Source organism: Gopherus flavomarginatus, chromosome 4 (genome assembly GCF_025201925.1).
Source record: "Gopherus flavomarginatus isolate rGopFla2 chromosome 4, rGopFla2.mat.asm, whole genome shotgun sequence".
NCBI lineage: Eukaryota > Metazoa > Chordata > Testudines > Testudinidae > Gopherus > Gopherus flavomarginatus.
In genome coordinates, this window is record NC_066620.1 from 104825531 (window position 1) to 104839810 (window position 14280).

Sequence of the window (14280 nt, forward strand, 5' to 3'; positions counted from 1 at the left end):
GTAGAAAGTGATCTGGGGGTCATGGTGGATTACAAGCTAACTAAGAGTCAGTGTGACACTGTTGCAAAAAAGCAAACACCGTTCTAGGATGTATTAGCAAGAGTGTTGTAAGCAAGACATGAGAAGTAATTCTTCTGCTCTACTCCAGGCCTGATTAGGCCTGGACTGGAGTATTGTGCCCAGCTCTGGATGTGTCACATTTCAGGAAAGATGTGGACAAATTGGAAAAAGTCTAGAGAAGAGCAACAGAAATAACTAAAGATCTAGAAAAAGTGACCTATGAGGGAAGATTGAAAAATATTATTGCTAAAATTGTTTAAGCTGGAGAAGAGGAAAGAGGACATAGTTTTCAGTAAAAGGTTACCACCAGAAGGAGGGAGAAAAACTGTCCTCCTTAACCTCTGAGGATAGGACAAGAAGTATTGGGCTTAAAGTGCAAGAATGGTTTAGGCTGCATATGAGGAAAAACTTCCTAATCGTCAGGGTGGTTAAGCACTGAAATAAATTGTCTAGAGATGGTATGGAATCTCATAGATTCAGAGATTCTAGGACTGGAAGGGACCTTGAGAGGTCATCGAGTCCAGTCCCCTGCCCTCATGGCAGGACCAATCTCCATCATTGGAAATTTTTAAGAGCAGGTTAGACAAATACCTGTCGGAGATGGTTTAGGTCAGTGGTTCTCAACCAGGGGTTTGGGGCCCCCTAGGAGGTTGCAAGCAGGTTTCAGGCAGTTCTCGAAGGCATGGCCAGTGTTAGACTCGCTATGGCCCAGGGAAGAAAGCCAAAGCCCCACCGCGCAGGCCTGCAGCCCCAAGCCTGACCACTCGGGGTTGATGTTCAAGCCTGAGCAACTTAGCTTTGTGGGGCACCCTGCAAAATGGGGCCTCAGGCAATTGCCCTGCTTGCTATCCCCTAATTCTGGCTCTGGCTTTTATATGCAGTTGTGGCCCAGCTGGGCTGCAGAGTTTTTATAGCATGTTTGGGAGGGCCTCAGAAAGAAAAAGGTTGAAAACTGCTGGTCTAGGTAATACTTAGTCCTGCCATAAGTGCAGGGGACTGGACTAGATGACCTCTTAAGGTCCCTGCCAGTCCTACAGTTCTAGGATTCCTGCATTCCTTTTTGGAGTATCCTGCTTAAAGAACAATCTCCCTATTCTCCCTCCCACATAATCAGATCTTTTCCTACATGGTTTGTTTTCTTGAAGTAAGGATTACACTTGTACCAGACTGACATGTTATACAATAAGGTGGTGTTCTGGTCTAGATAAGAGTTTTTTTGGTTTGTCTGTCTCTTGACGTAAGCCTTAGAGATACATTCTGTTTGTTATAGCAATTAAACTGCTATTAAATACCCAATCTTTTAAACATACCACAAAACACCACAGTATGAAGTTAAAGCAAGTTAAAGTTTAAAATGCAGCTTTTCTGAATTTGTATAACACTCGTAGGGGTAACAGTTGCTTGTCCCTAGGGTGACAGAAAGCAGAAGCCTTCTGGAATTCTTCTGGTTATCCTGAATATTTCATATAATTAAAACAAACAAATATATGCTTGTGAGGTACTCTTTTCCAAGCCCCATAGGTAAGACAGCAATGATAAATATATCTTAACCCTCTGTAAAGGCAAATTTAATAACTTAAGATTTAAAAAGTTAATTTTATTAATATTTTTGTATTAATAGTGAGAGCTCTCCCTTACATTGGACTCTCAGGTGCAACTAAAAGATTTGGTAGCACTAGCCACCATATTAATTGTGCAGGGTCATACCTGCAGAGGGCAAGGATGTGACCACTCCTTTTGGATAGGGACTCTTCTACTGTCATCCATAATTTAATCTTCAGGTGACAAAACTAATGCAATGTGCTTTACGTGAGGCTACACCTTAAAGCCATCCAGAAACTGAAGGTGCAAAATGTGGCAGTTGCTTGGTAAGTGGATAACTCACTGTGAGCTTGTGTAGCTGGCACAACAGGGAGGTTCTGAGTTTGTGTATGAGCCTGACAACTTCTGCTATGCATATGAACATTTACCTGTGTTAGACTATGTCTATACTACAGACCTTAAAGCAGCACAGCTGTACTGCTGGAGCTGCACCACTGTAAGGTCTCCCGTGTAGCAGCTCTATGGTGATGGGAGCGTCTCCTGATGACATAGCCCTGTCCACACCGGCGCTTCTGTCACTGAAACTTATGTCAGTCAGGGGGGTGTTTTTTTTAATCCCCTGACTGAGAAAAGTGCTAGTGTAGACATAGCCTTAGTTTTCACACTGCTAAAAAGGAAATGAAAAAAATTGTACAGTCAAGGAACTTCACCATATTGAAGTTAATTGATTTTGATGAAAATCACCAATTTCAAATGGACATTTTACTGTTGTACTGCTATCCACACAGACTACATACATCAACATACAATAATATCTTGATTTGAGAGGCATAACCTATCAAATTATAATGAATGTTGCATGTTGGTACCTGTAGTTTCTGCAGATTTCACTTCTGAGGTAAATTTGAGGGTAACTGGGCTGTACTTGGCAGGGTTTCTTGTAAACCAAAACAACTGTACAGTTGACAACAGTATCCAAGGAATCTATCAAATATATTTCTATCCCACAATTGACTCAACCAGAGGAGGAGGGAAAAGCAATGAATTTAAGGTATTTAAATGTCATTTGGAAAGGACGACATAGTAGCTCCAATATGAGAAAAAGGGAGTCACAATATAAAATATGTTGCAACTGTGTTGAGGTTAGAAAAAGAATTGTGTCAAAAGTAAGACTATTCCAGGTTTGTATTGTGTTACTTTGCATGTTTTAGTGAATGAAATAAATCGAACTTTACTACTAAGAGTAGGCCCTAATATTGAAATAACAGTGTAATATAATTATGTTTGCTAAGTACGCACTTTGAATAAGACGAAATTGAGATATGCAATACTATAAAAATCAGAATGCATGATTACATAATTGAGATGCATGATTGCTGTAAACAACCTTTTATGAACCATTTTGAAAATTATTTTAGATGACTGCGAACCAGGTTGGGTAATTACATTCTGCCTACCTAATTTTCTCTTGTAGTTTCAATTAGAAATAAGTTTTTCACTTTGTGGAATTGCTGCTATGCAGGATTACGGGGAGCTGTTAAAAATTTGTGATTTAGCTCAGAAGCAGTTCTACTTCAGAGACAGTTGAAGTGATCCTAATAAATTTAAACATTTAATTTTACAAACGATTTTGGCATCTTTTGCTATAAATCACTATATAAACCTATGGAATTATATAATATTCTTAAAAATTTAATGGAAACTATTAAAAAGGAATCTAGACTACATCATGCAGTTTGGAGCAAGAATACAGTATGACAGACCACAGAGCAGCCCAAACCTACAAGGTGTTTCTGCTGCGGTTTAGTAAATCCATAACAGGTAAGCCTACTACAAAAATAAGGAAATCAAAGACTTAGGTCAAAACCCCATTGAACATGTAGATGAGTGAAGGATTGGATTATGTGCGGTGTCAGGCCATTACCACTGTATAATTCACTTTTCAGTCTTGGAAACATTTTCAATTTTTTTTTGCTGAAACACACACTTTTTTGCTACCTTTTGATCATTGCAAAACTAAACTTAAGTTATCTCAACCTCTGTACTTCCCTGGTCTTCTAATCTTAAATTATACGTTCAGGGGAGGAACTGAATTTTTGTATTTTGTAGAACCAAACACAGCTCCTGAGAGTTTAAAGGTGAATGGCAAAGTGAAAAGGAGAGTTGAGTTAAGCCCAGATCTACATGCCGAATTCTCTACATATATATTGTACCTGGATATTGTAACATCTATATAGGTTATGCTACACACATGCACATGACCACAGTAACAACTGTAAGCCACGGTGGGATGTGCATTAGTAGGCTATTCCTGCATTTCTCTGGTGGTTAAAGTTACAAGATCCTAAGGAGTGCTCCAATAACCTACTGAACATCCTCATAGCTTACTACTATATAAGACAAGCAGGTCAGTGTGATGACTAGTAAAGGAGCCTGCACAACAGAATTTCAATACAGATACTGGTTGACACAGTTTATTACTTAATGAATCGTTTAAAGTGGAATGAAAAGAATCTCTAAGTTTCCCCCACTCTAGAGCATCAAATAGAGTTCCTTCAGCTAGAATGGGAGATCACTAACCTCTACATTTCTGAAGGCCTTCTGACTACTACTCCTGCTGCTCCTATATAATCAGAACTTCTGGGTAATCCAGTGCAAGATGCCAATGGAACGCAATTTTAGCAAGAACTCCTGCTGGGCAGTTAGCCATGATAGCTGGACTGATTGCAGCCAGAATTCTCTCAGCAATCTTAGTTTGTCACTTGACTAAGAGTTTGGATCTCTAATTCCTAATGCATGCAGCTCCACTAATGGAGGCTACAGTGTAGACAGGCTCAGGCAATTTTACCATCATGTCAATAAAATTAGATTTCATAGTGGCAGCTATACCTGGACCAGGACGCACCTTTTCAACACTACAGCTTTCACAAACACCAACAGTGAAGCACCACCTGTTGGAAATTACTGGTCTGAAAAATCCCTGCACAGACAAACCCTGAAGGGAAGGCAGGGTAGTCTGGCTGTATGGGGCTATGTTTTAAGCCCCCGCTTGTCAGATATTATTGCAGGTATACTGACCCAGTCACACAACTCAATAAGAAATGAATAAAGATTAAGTCAGTGATTCTGAATTGGTTTAGCTAATGAACTACTATATTTTTAAAAGGCTTTTGAAATCAAAGGGAGCAGTGAAGGAAGATATGGACAGTTAGGAACAAATGAAAAGCTTGCCCCTATATAAGGCTTGACAGAGACAGCCAGTAAGAGAATACTTTTTAAAAAAATGCCATGTAAAAATCAGCAAGTCCCAATATATATTCCAGGATCTATAACAAAATGAATAAACATATTGAGCCAATGGTAATTCTTTTGAAAGATCTTAGTGAACCTGATGTTGAAAAGATGAGAAAAATACAGTACTTGTTTTTTTAAAAAGATGGTAATTACCATCCACTAAGGCTAAGGCTATCTTCAATACCTACTGAACTAAAGAACAAATATTAAGAAAAAATAACTAAGCACTCAAGTCAATATGGCTCCTTGTGGAGTAAGGTATTACTCAACTAAGGAAAGGGATCAGAATCTGATTGATTTGCAGAAAATGAAATCATGAGCAACAGACCAAAAGGTTTATAAAAGCAACTAACTGCAAAATGGAGAGTCCAGTGGAGAGCGACAAAAATGATCAGGGGGCTGGGGCACATGACTTACGAGGAGAGGCTGAGGGAACTGGGCTTATTTAGTCTGCAGAACAGAAGAGTAAGGTAGAATTTGATAGCAGCCTTCAACTACCTGAAAGGGGTTCCAAAGAGGATGCAGCTCAGCTGTTCTCAGTGGTGGCAGATGACAGAACAAGGAGCAATGGTCTTAAGTTGCAGTAGGCGAGGTCTAGGCTGGATATTAGGAAACATTTTCACTAGGAGGGTGGTGAAGCACTGGAATGGGTTACCTAGGGAGATGGTGGAATCTCCATCCTTAGAGGTTTTTAAGGCTGGGTTTGACAAAGCCCTGGCTGGGATGATTTAGTTGGTGTTGGTCCTGCTTTGAGCAGGGGGTTAGACTAGATGACCTCCTGAGGTCTCTTCCAACCCTAATCTTCTATGATTCTATGAACATGACAGAATATTCTAATCAAAAGCAAAGGGAATGTAACAAATATGAATAATTAATTTTTAAAGCAAGATTTTTCAGTTAAGACAAAAACTAAACTAGTTAGAGCACTAACTGGAACTGGAAACTGCAATTTGCTAAACTACGATATCCAGTGAACTGTTGTTTCAGAGATTAGTGTTAGGCCTGGCTTTATTTAAACTTCTTTATTATTAATATGGAAGATAATGTTGTCACATCAGTGACATTTTCAAACCGGGTGGATAAAACTCAATGATTTTTAAAAAATATAAAAAAATCATTTTTCATAAAGAGCTTTTTGAGGGAAAAACCTATCTAAAAATAATTTTAAGATACCTTTGAGCTATAATGTCTCTCATCATAGAATTTATAATCCCTATTACAATTCTATAGTATAAGACAATATATTCATGTAATGTTTAAGAGAAGTTTTATAAATTAGTTCCAATAGTTCATGGATTAGGGACCCAATCTTACAGGATTCCAAGGGCTTGTGTAGATTATTTAGGTTAATCTTTCTATCTACCCAATGGTATTTGGTGCTCAGTCTAGAATAGGGGTTCCCAAACTTGGCTCACGGCTTGTTCAGGGTAAGCCCCTGGCGGGCCGCGAGACGTTTTGTTTACCTGAACAGCGACCACTGGGAGCAGCGAGCAGCTGTACCTGCGTACACTCAGGTAAATAAAGTGTCTCGCGACCTGCCAGAGGCTTACCCTTAAGAAGCCACAAACCAAGTTTGGGAACCCCTGGTCTAGAAGATACCATCAGAGACGCTTAGTTTTGCAGTTCTCAATCTCTGGATTTGTGTCTCCAGAGATAATATGCTTGTTAATAGCAAAAATGTTTTTAAATAAATAATATATAGAAGTGAGAAAAAACAGACCTCAATCCTATTGTTCTTCTGCAAATTCATGTACACAGAGTGAATCCCCTGACCTCTCTCTAAAAGTGCAAAGTTTCAAAAAGTTCAATTAACAGAAGATTGTTGGGGGCAGAATAGATCTGGACAAGGAGGAGAAGTCTGGAGACAAATGTGAGAAGGGAGGAACAGGCAGTAGAAACAAAAGTGAAACTGTTTGAGCAGCATATTCCAGAAGTCTTGAGGTCTTTCAGAGTGTAGCCTTCATTGATTTGAGATCTACCATACCATTCTCTCACTAGAAGGGAAAACCTATAATGGCAGCAGGCTGTAAAAGATACCCAGTTTGGGAATATTTTAATGAAGTTCCTCTACCTGTGGGGTGCAGGCATGCAGGCAAAATGCAAACAGTGCAACCAAAAAATGGCCTAGTTGCCTGAATGAAACAACATCATGAGAAGTGTTCCTTCTCAGGAGGAAGCTGCGTTGAAGATGATGAAAGGAACATGCCTGAACATGCAGGATCTTCAGGTTGGTAAACTTTGTTTATTTTCATGCTTCTTTCCTAAGGACTGCCGGTCTTCCTTCTGGACTATTCTTGAATTCTCATGTTTGAGCAAAAAATATAGTTGTTACTCTATGGTACTATCATTTTAGATGCAGTTGTGATAAAAAAATAAATAGCTGAAATAGGCAGATCTTCCTTTTAAAATTTAACCTTTAAAGTAGTATTGAGTGTCAGGGAATGCAATGAGTAATACTAAATGAATAGTATGGTAATAATAATTAAATAACTGCATTGATTTATTTTGTTTAGGAGAATCCATCCTCAGCATACAGGATTCTGAACACTATCCACCTTCAAGATCACCATCATTTTCTAGAGTTTCAGAGTTATCTGCCAATAATAGTGCTTCAGTCACATCATGTATGTCACATAGCCACAGTATATCACCTGTAGCCAAAAGAAAAAAAAATCTCCGTCATCCAGAAACAACCACAGATAAGTTTGTGATAAGAACCAGCAAATTACAAAAAGAGGTAATTGATGAAAAAATTGCCCGCTTTGTTTATATGACAAACTCTCCTTTCCGTATGACTGAGAACCCCACACTTCATTAACATGGTTTAGTTAAGACCAGGACACAGTCCACCCAACAGAGAAGATGTCGCAAGCAAATTGCTGGATAAAGTCTATGAAACAGAAATTGAGCAGTGTGCAAAAGGTCTAGAGGGTTAAATTGTTAACCTGAATCTTGATCGGTCGAGCAATGTCCACAATGATCCTGTTGTATGTGCCTGTGTGACAACAGAAGAAAAGAATGTCTTCCTTACAGAAACAAATACATACACAGCAGAATACTTACAAGAAGTAAAAGTAAAAGCTATAACAAACTGTGGGAAAAAAATTCAAATGTCTAGTATGCAGCTTGGTCACAGACAATGCTTCAAATGTATCCAAGATGAGAAGAAATTATTTAGAAGAGAGCTAACAGAGTCCCAAGCTAACAACATATGGTTGCAGTGCTCATTTGATGCACCTCCTAGCCAAAGACTTCAGTGTTCCAGAAATAAAGGCTAATGTTGTTGAAATTGCAAAATACTTCCATAACAACCACTCTGCAGCAGCTACTCTGAAAAAAAGTGCAAGGAACCAAGCTAACTCTCCCACAAGCCTACGATGGCACTCAGTAGTGGACTGACAGAGTTAAATTACAAGCATTAAGAGAACGAATGGGACAAGCACTATTTCCAGCTCATTTTCTTGCAAATATTCTCAATACTTGGTACCGGGGTCAAACCTTAGCTGCTGAAGAAGAGGAATTGCCTATGACATGGACACCCAACAATCATCCCTGCATAATGCCAACTATAAAACTTCAGAGCGAAGGGTGAACCATTCAGGAAATATATGTTTGCTTGATTATGTTTTAAAGAAAGTCACACCAGTGAACTGGTGGAAGTCACTTAAGCACTTGAATTCAGAGACTGTTGAAATGATAACCTCACTTTTAACAGCAATAGCTTCTTCTGCTGGTGTAGAAAGAATACTTTCTTCCTTTGGACTAATTCATTCCAAATTGAGAAATCATTTGGGACTTGATAAAGCAGGAAAGCTTGTTATTCTTTCCCAGAATATGAACAAACAAGAAAATGAAGGTGAAGACAACTGAGTTAGCTGCAGAAGCCAATATTTTAAGTTTCTCATATTGACCTGGCTGACAGTGTCTATTCAATTTTTGTTTTTTTTTAAATATATTTCATTTAATTATTTTAGTTAAAAACAATTTTAACAAAACAAACCTGATTTTAAAAAACTTGAATGTTTAATTAAATTTAAATACTTGTTTTGTTAAAATATTATATGTTTGCTGTTGAAGAAAAAAATTCAGAATATATAACACTGTTATTTTAGTTAAATAAAACAATTTAAATGTCTGTCTGGTGATGTTCTCCTTCTAATATAGCATGGCAAGAAAATCCTCCAAATATTAATGATTAACCTGTTGAATCGGAGATAGTTCACCTCCGAATGACTTCATAAATATATGCTTCAATTACCTTTGGTAAATGAAATAACCAAACGATCCTTCATTTTCTGATATAGCTGTAAAATTAATCTGAAAAGTCTTCAGAATCACTTTAAAAATGTATAGTGTGTACCTTCTAAACATGAAACCTACATCTATCTGTGACTTGTGAAGAATACGTATTAAGGTTATAACAACCAACAAGAATGCACTTTTATGTAGAAATCCATGATTAAATCGAGTCTTCTTGACTACTGATTTAAATCAAATCCACCCTGGTTTCAAATGATGATAAATTTGACAGCGTTCTGAGCACCATCAAGCATGAAAAATACCATAAAAGGACAGTTTTAAGGTAATAAATAAAGGTAGAGAACAAATTAAGACTCAACAACAAAACAAATTCACGGAAAAGGCAAAATAATCTTGGAAAAACGAATACAGTTGGAAAGCTGTACTAACAAGAGAAGTTGTGCATAGTTAAGCTTTTTTTATTGCAACTCTTATCTTGTTTAAACCGTGTCAAAAGTCAGTTAAAGTTTGCATGGTGTAAAAAAAAAAAGACACTGTTACATTGTGGAGATTTCAAATTACATTTTTTAAATGACTGTTTGCAGTGTGAACACTTCAAATTGTAGAATTTTTATCTTGCTGAATGTTTGAGGCTGCTTTTCAGTTATTTATAGCATAATTTGGGTCAGAAGCTTGGACACGACAGTTGAGTTGTCAGTTTTTTAACGTATCGTGACTTCATGATTATTCAGTGTTTTATTCATTGTGGAAAGGAAATACCTGGACAGATGCAGACTGCTGCAAACAGCGCAATGGAACAATTGTCTCTGACTCGGTCATACCTTTTCAAAAAATTGGGAATTGGCTTCAAAACCTTAGATCTCCATTTAACTGACTTTTAGAGAAGGAAAAATGGTTCATATAACCATTAAAATTAACTGGAAAGCATATCAATATATATATATGAAAGCATTTGTTAAACTATCAGCAATTTTCAGTAGTCTTATTTACTTTGCAAACATTCAAGCAATACAGAAAGCCAAAAAAGTAATAGAAGGTACAACAAATCAACAGAAAAAAATGGAGATTATTTGAAAATTGAACATCTGCAAATAGTTCCAAGAATTTCCATGAATATTATGATTTTAAATAGTACCTTTCACCCAAGCGTATCAAAATGCTTTACAACTGTAAATAAGAAACCCCACATTGTATATAAAATGATGAAAATCTTCCATTAAGTTCGAGTGACAAGAACATGCTACTCAATATGCAGTAATTTCATCAAAGCCTCTTGTTGGAATTACAGCTTCAATATGTATACACAAATATACATAATTATGCACAGTGATTGCATAAATTACTGTAGCACATGAAAAGAATTCAGCCATACTTCAAACTCGTATTGCTTCACCAAAAAAAAAAAAAAAAAAAAAAAAAAAAAAAAAAAAAAAAAAAAAAAAAGTTACTGATAGGTCTCATTACTAGATAAAGTAAGTTCAATTCTTCAAAGAAACAGATTTCCCTAACAACTTAGTACAACTGAAAATTTATTTAATGCGCTGCCAATTTATCAGTTTTTCCTTAATATTGCTAAAAGGTGACATTTAATCATGAAGATTTAAAAACAGCAACAAATACTATTTTATCATTTTTTTATATTTTTGCTAGCCCTTTAGTTTTAAAGAAGGGGCATATAGATATGGAGTATTCATCAACATGTCATTTTTACCTATTCTAGTCGCACATATATTTTAGAGTAATAGCTATGTTTTACCCAACAGCAACTACAGTTCATCACTCACTATTGCTTTCTAGAGGTTCCCAAGCTCAGTGACACTAGGTACATATCCCACAAATGAGAAGATACAAAAGACATTCTCAAAGACTACAAATATAGTGTTAAGAGTCAATTGACTTATAAGGAAAGTCTTACCCAGCTCTAGCTGTTTTGTATTCCACTTTTAGGATAGGTTTGCAAGGTTCTGGCTTCTTCCCATCTTTTAACTGCTTTCCTAAAAAAAAATATTTTCATAGATTAAACATCGAAAAAAAACCTGTAATGTGAAATTATTCTTTTAAATAAATTACAAATTAAAATATGCACACAATTTATTACATTGTCACATACTGTATTTCAGGGGTCAGCAACCTCTGGCATGCAGCTCGCCAAGGTAAGCACTCTGGCGGGCCGGGCCAGTTTATCTGCCGCGTTGGCAGGTTTGCCATCCTAGGCCAATGAGGGTGGCGGGAAGCCAAGGCCAACAACTCTCTCGCCCGCACTGCTTCCCACCACCCCCATTGGCCTTGGACGGTAAACAACAGCTTGGATTTTGCAGAAGTTGTTAGCAAAAATTCCCTTTGTTAGGGAGTAGTTTTGCTAGAATTAAATGTACAGGATTTTATAGAAAAGGTTTAATGACATATTTCCAGTGTAAGAACTGCCAGACATTGTGTATATTCATTCTTTTCTTACCATGTGGAGTGATTGTCTGAAGTGGCTTGGCAGGGGATTTTATATTCCATATGGTCAAGGTACCATCTGAATGGCTACAAATGAACTGTTTTCCTTCATGGTGCCAAGCAACAGAGTGAATAGCCTGTGTAAAGAAAAAAAGAAGAAAGAAAGAATTGAGTTTTCAGCAGAAAACAGCAACTTAGGGCATGTCTACACTACAAAATTAAGTCGACTTAAGTTAGGTTGACTATAGCCACCGCAGTCATTAAATTGGCTGTTCATGTCCACACTACAGTCCTTCTGCCAGTGGTGCATGTCCTCACCAGGAGCATTTGCACTGGCTTAAGTGGGGCACTATGGGGAGCTGACAGCTCAGGGCTCTGGCTGTCAGCCCTGGGGCAGAGAGTCTGGCTGTCAAAAAATAGCAATAGACGATGTAAGCAACACAGTGTCTACGTGGACAGAGAATCGACCCAACTACATCAACCTAAGTGCTACATCTCTCGTGGAGATGGTTATTAGGTCGGTGTTGTGGGCAACTTACATTGGCGAGAGCTACATTGCAGTGTAGACCAGACTTTAGTGTGGTCTCAATTCCATCTTCTTAAAAAAGATTACACAAACACCAAATTAAAGTGTGAGATAACGTATTAAATAAATAACGCATTAAAGTATGAAATACCAAAACAGGTATGAATTATCCATGTTTAATTTTTCTGTTACAATTCAGCATTTCTTTGAGCCGTTTCTCCTTTTAAGAGGTTACAACATTGTTTGTGTGTCAAAAAGTTTTGATAAGAAAAATTATTATCCTTATGCAGTATTAGTGTTTGCATAAAATTAAAGAAAATTCTATTTGCCAATCGAAAAACTACAATAAGAAGTCTGAAGAGAATCAATCTCCCTTTTCAAGCAAACATTTGAAAGATAATGCCTGGTACTGTTATAAGACACTAAGCTTTATTATTTGAACATTAACACCTGTGCAGCAGTTTCTATAAGATATATTCAAATCACACATTACAAGGCAATTTTTTTAACAGTTTTCAGAAACGTATTGGTTACTTGGGTGATAATGAGACCTTCAGTTATACAAAGGTGTATATCAAACGGTTATGAAGTATGTAGTTATGCACACCAGTATATCAGAGTTGTACCAGGCCTTGAAAAAAGGTGCTTCAGAAAGTTCTCTTTTCTCTTTCTCATTTTCTCTCTGTGTCTCTACCTCATATCCATCCTGTCCTCGTCTCTTATTTTACCATCCATTCTTGTCCTGATGCCAGTTCCTTGGCTTCCTTCTCACTTCCTCTCTCAGCTCAGTGTTTGCCATCCTATATTTCCCTCTGTTCTTCCGCAACATTTCAAACCACAAACCTCTGTCCCCATTTTACGAGATCCCTCTCATTTCTTCCACATCCCACAGGAACTAGCCCCCACCCAAATCTCTACCTCTCTCCTTTCTATTTGACACTGATGATTAACTCTTCTGTGCAATTAAGTAGCAATTACATACTACTGGGAAGATCTGGTTTAGGAACTTGAGCCTTTTTTAAAAATTGGCAAAGTTTGCCTTTGCCTGTTTTTAGAGTGCTGTTCAGACTTCACAAATCAAAGACACTTCTCAGGGATGGTCTAGAGAATACTTAGTCCTGCCTTGAATTTAAGGAACTGGACTAGAAGACCTCTTGAGGTCCCTTCCTATCCTACATTTCTATAATTCTATGTGTACGAGTACTCTGTTCTCCATATGGTGTAAAATAGTATTTTCTGCTGTTCCTGGGTGGTAAACAGCATTGTTTCCCTATAAACTGAGCACAGCTTGGGAACTAGTTCAAAAGGGTGAACCCAGTGCCCTTTCCCTTCACTAATTCTCCACAGTAGTACGAGAAGGAAAGAGAACTGCCATGATGCGGAAGAGAGATGGGATGGAATAAAACCATTAATTCCTATTTGATAAAAACTTAACCAATATCTGAAAGCACTTAAAAGCCAATAGTATCCTGTCGACGTATTTCTAATGCATCACTCAAAATGTGACATCTAGGTACCAAGTGCACAATAAAGAATTGCACAACAAACTGGTAACACTGTCTCATACTCTAATCTTCCATCGTCTTTGGTAGAAACAGATTTACTTCTTAGCTCTTTTTGTATGGCTAACTTGCATGCATTTCTAACCTTTCTAAAAATACTGTTTCCATTACTATGTGCATGAGAGAGTGTGCCAGGCAGAAGGTTCCTGTCCATATCCATTCTTTTGTCATAAACAAATTGCTTGGTAGCTACTTTGTTGACTAAATGGCAATCCCTTGGGCTATTTTGGTATATCCTCTATAAAGCTCAGGGATAAGCTCTGATATTTACCCACTTATCAGAAGACTGCACCTAAAAATAGTAATCTATAATACATTTTCTGAGTTAATGTTATTAAAAGTTTAGTTTAAAACAGAGCAGGCAAAATATTTTTTCCATTTGAAACCTGACAATTTTAAATGATAAAGTTACATTTCCAAACATTTATTTAAAAAGCAGTTAAAAATCATGCTCTAATGTCTTTGTTTTATTGTTTTCATGTCCACAAAACAGCAGAAAATGAATGTTTACAGCATAAAATTAATTTTATGTTCATATTGTATGAATAAGGCATGAAAATGCTTTTTTATTACAACAGCTACAGAGCCTTTCAA

General features: G+C 37.2%; 1 protein-coding gene across 4 annotated transcripts in view; it reads right to left on the bottom strand.

The window, feature by feature from the left end:
• STXBP5 (syntaxin binding protein 5) overlaps positions 1–14280 on the bottom strand; it is a 178846-nt gene that overhangs the window by 84520 nt on the left and 80046 nt on the right. For all 4 annotated transcript variants that reach the window (XM_050949484.1, XM_050949486.1, XM_050949485.1 and 1 more), the window contains exons 8-9: positions 11612–11735; positions 11072–11150 (exon numbers count right to left, since the gene is read on the bottom strand). In XM_050949484.1, the coding sequence (XP_050805441.1) occupies positions 11072–11150; positions 11612–11735 (203 nt within the window). The remainder of the gene's footprint in view (positions 1–11071; positions 11151–11611; positions 11736–14280) is intronic.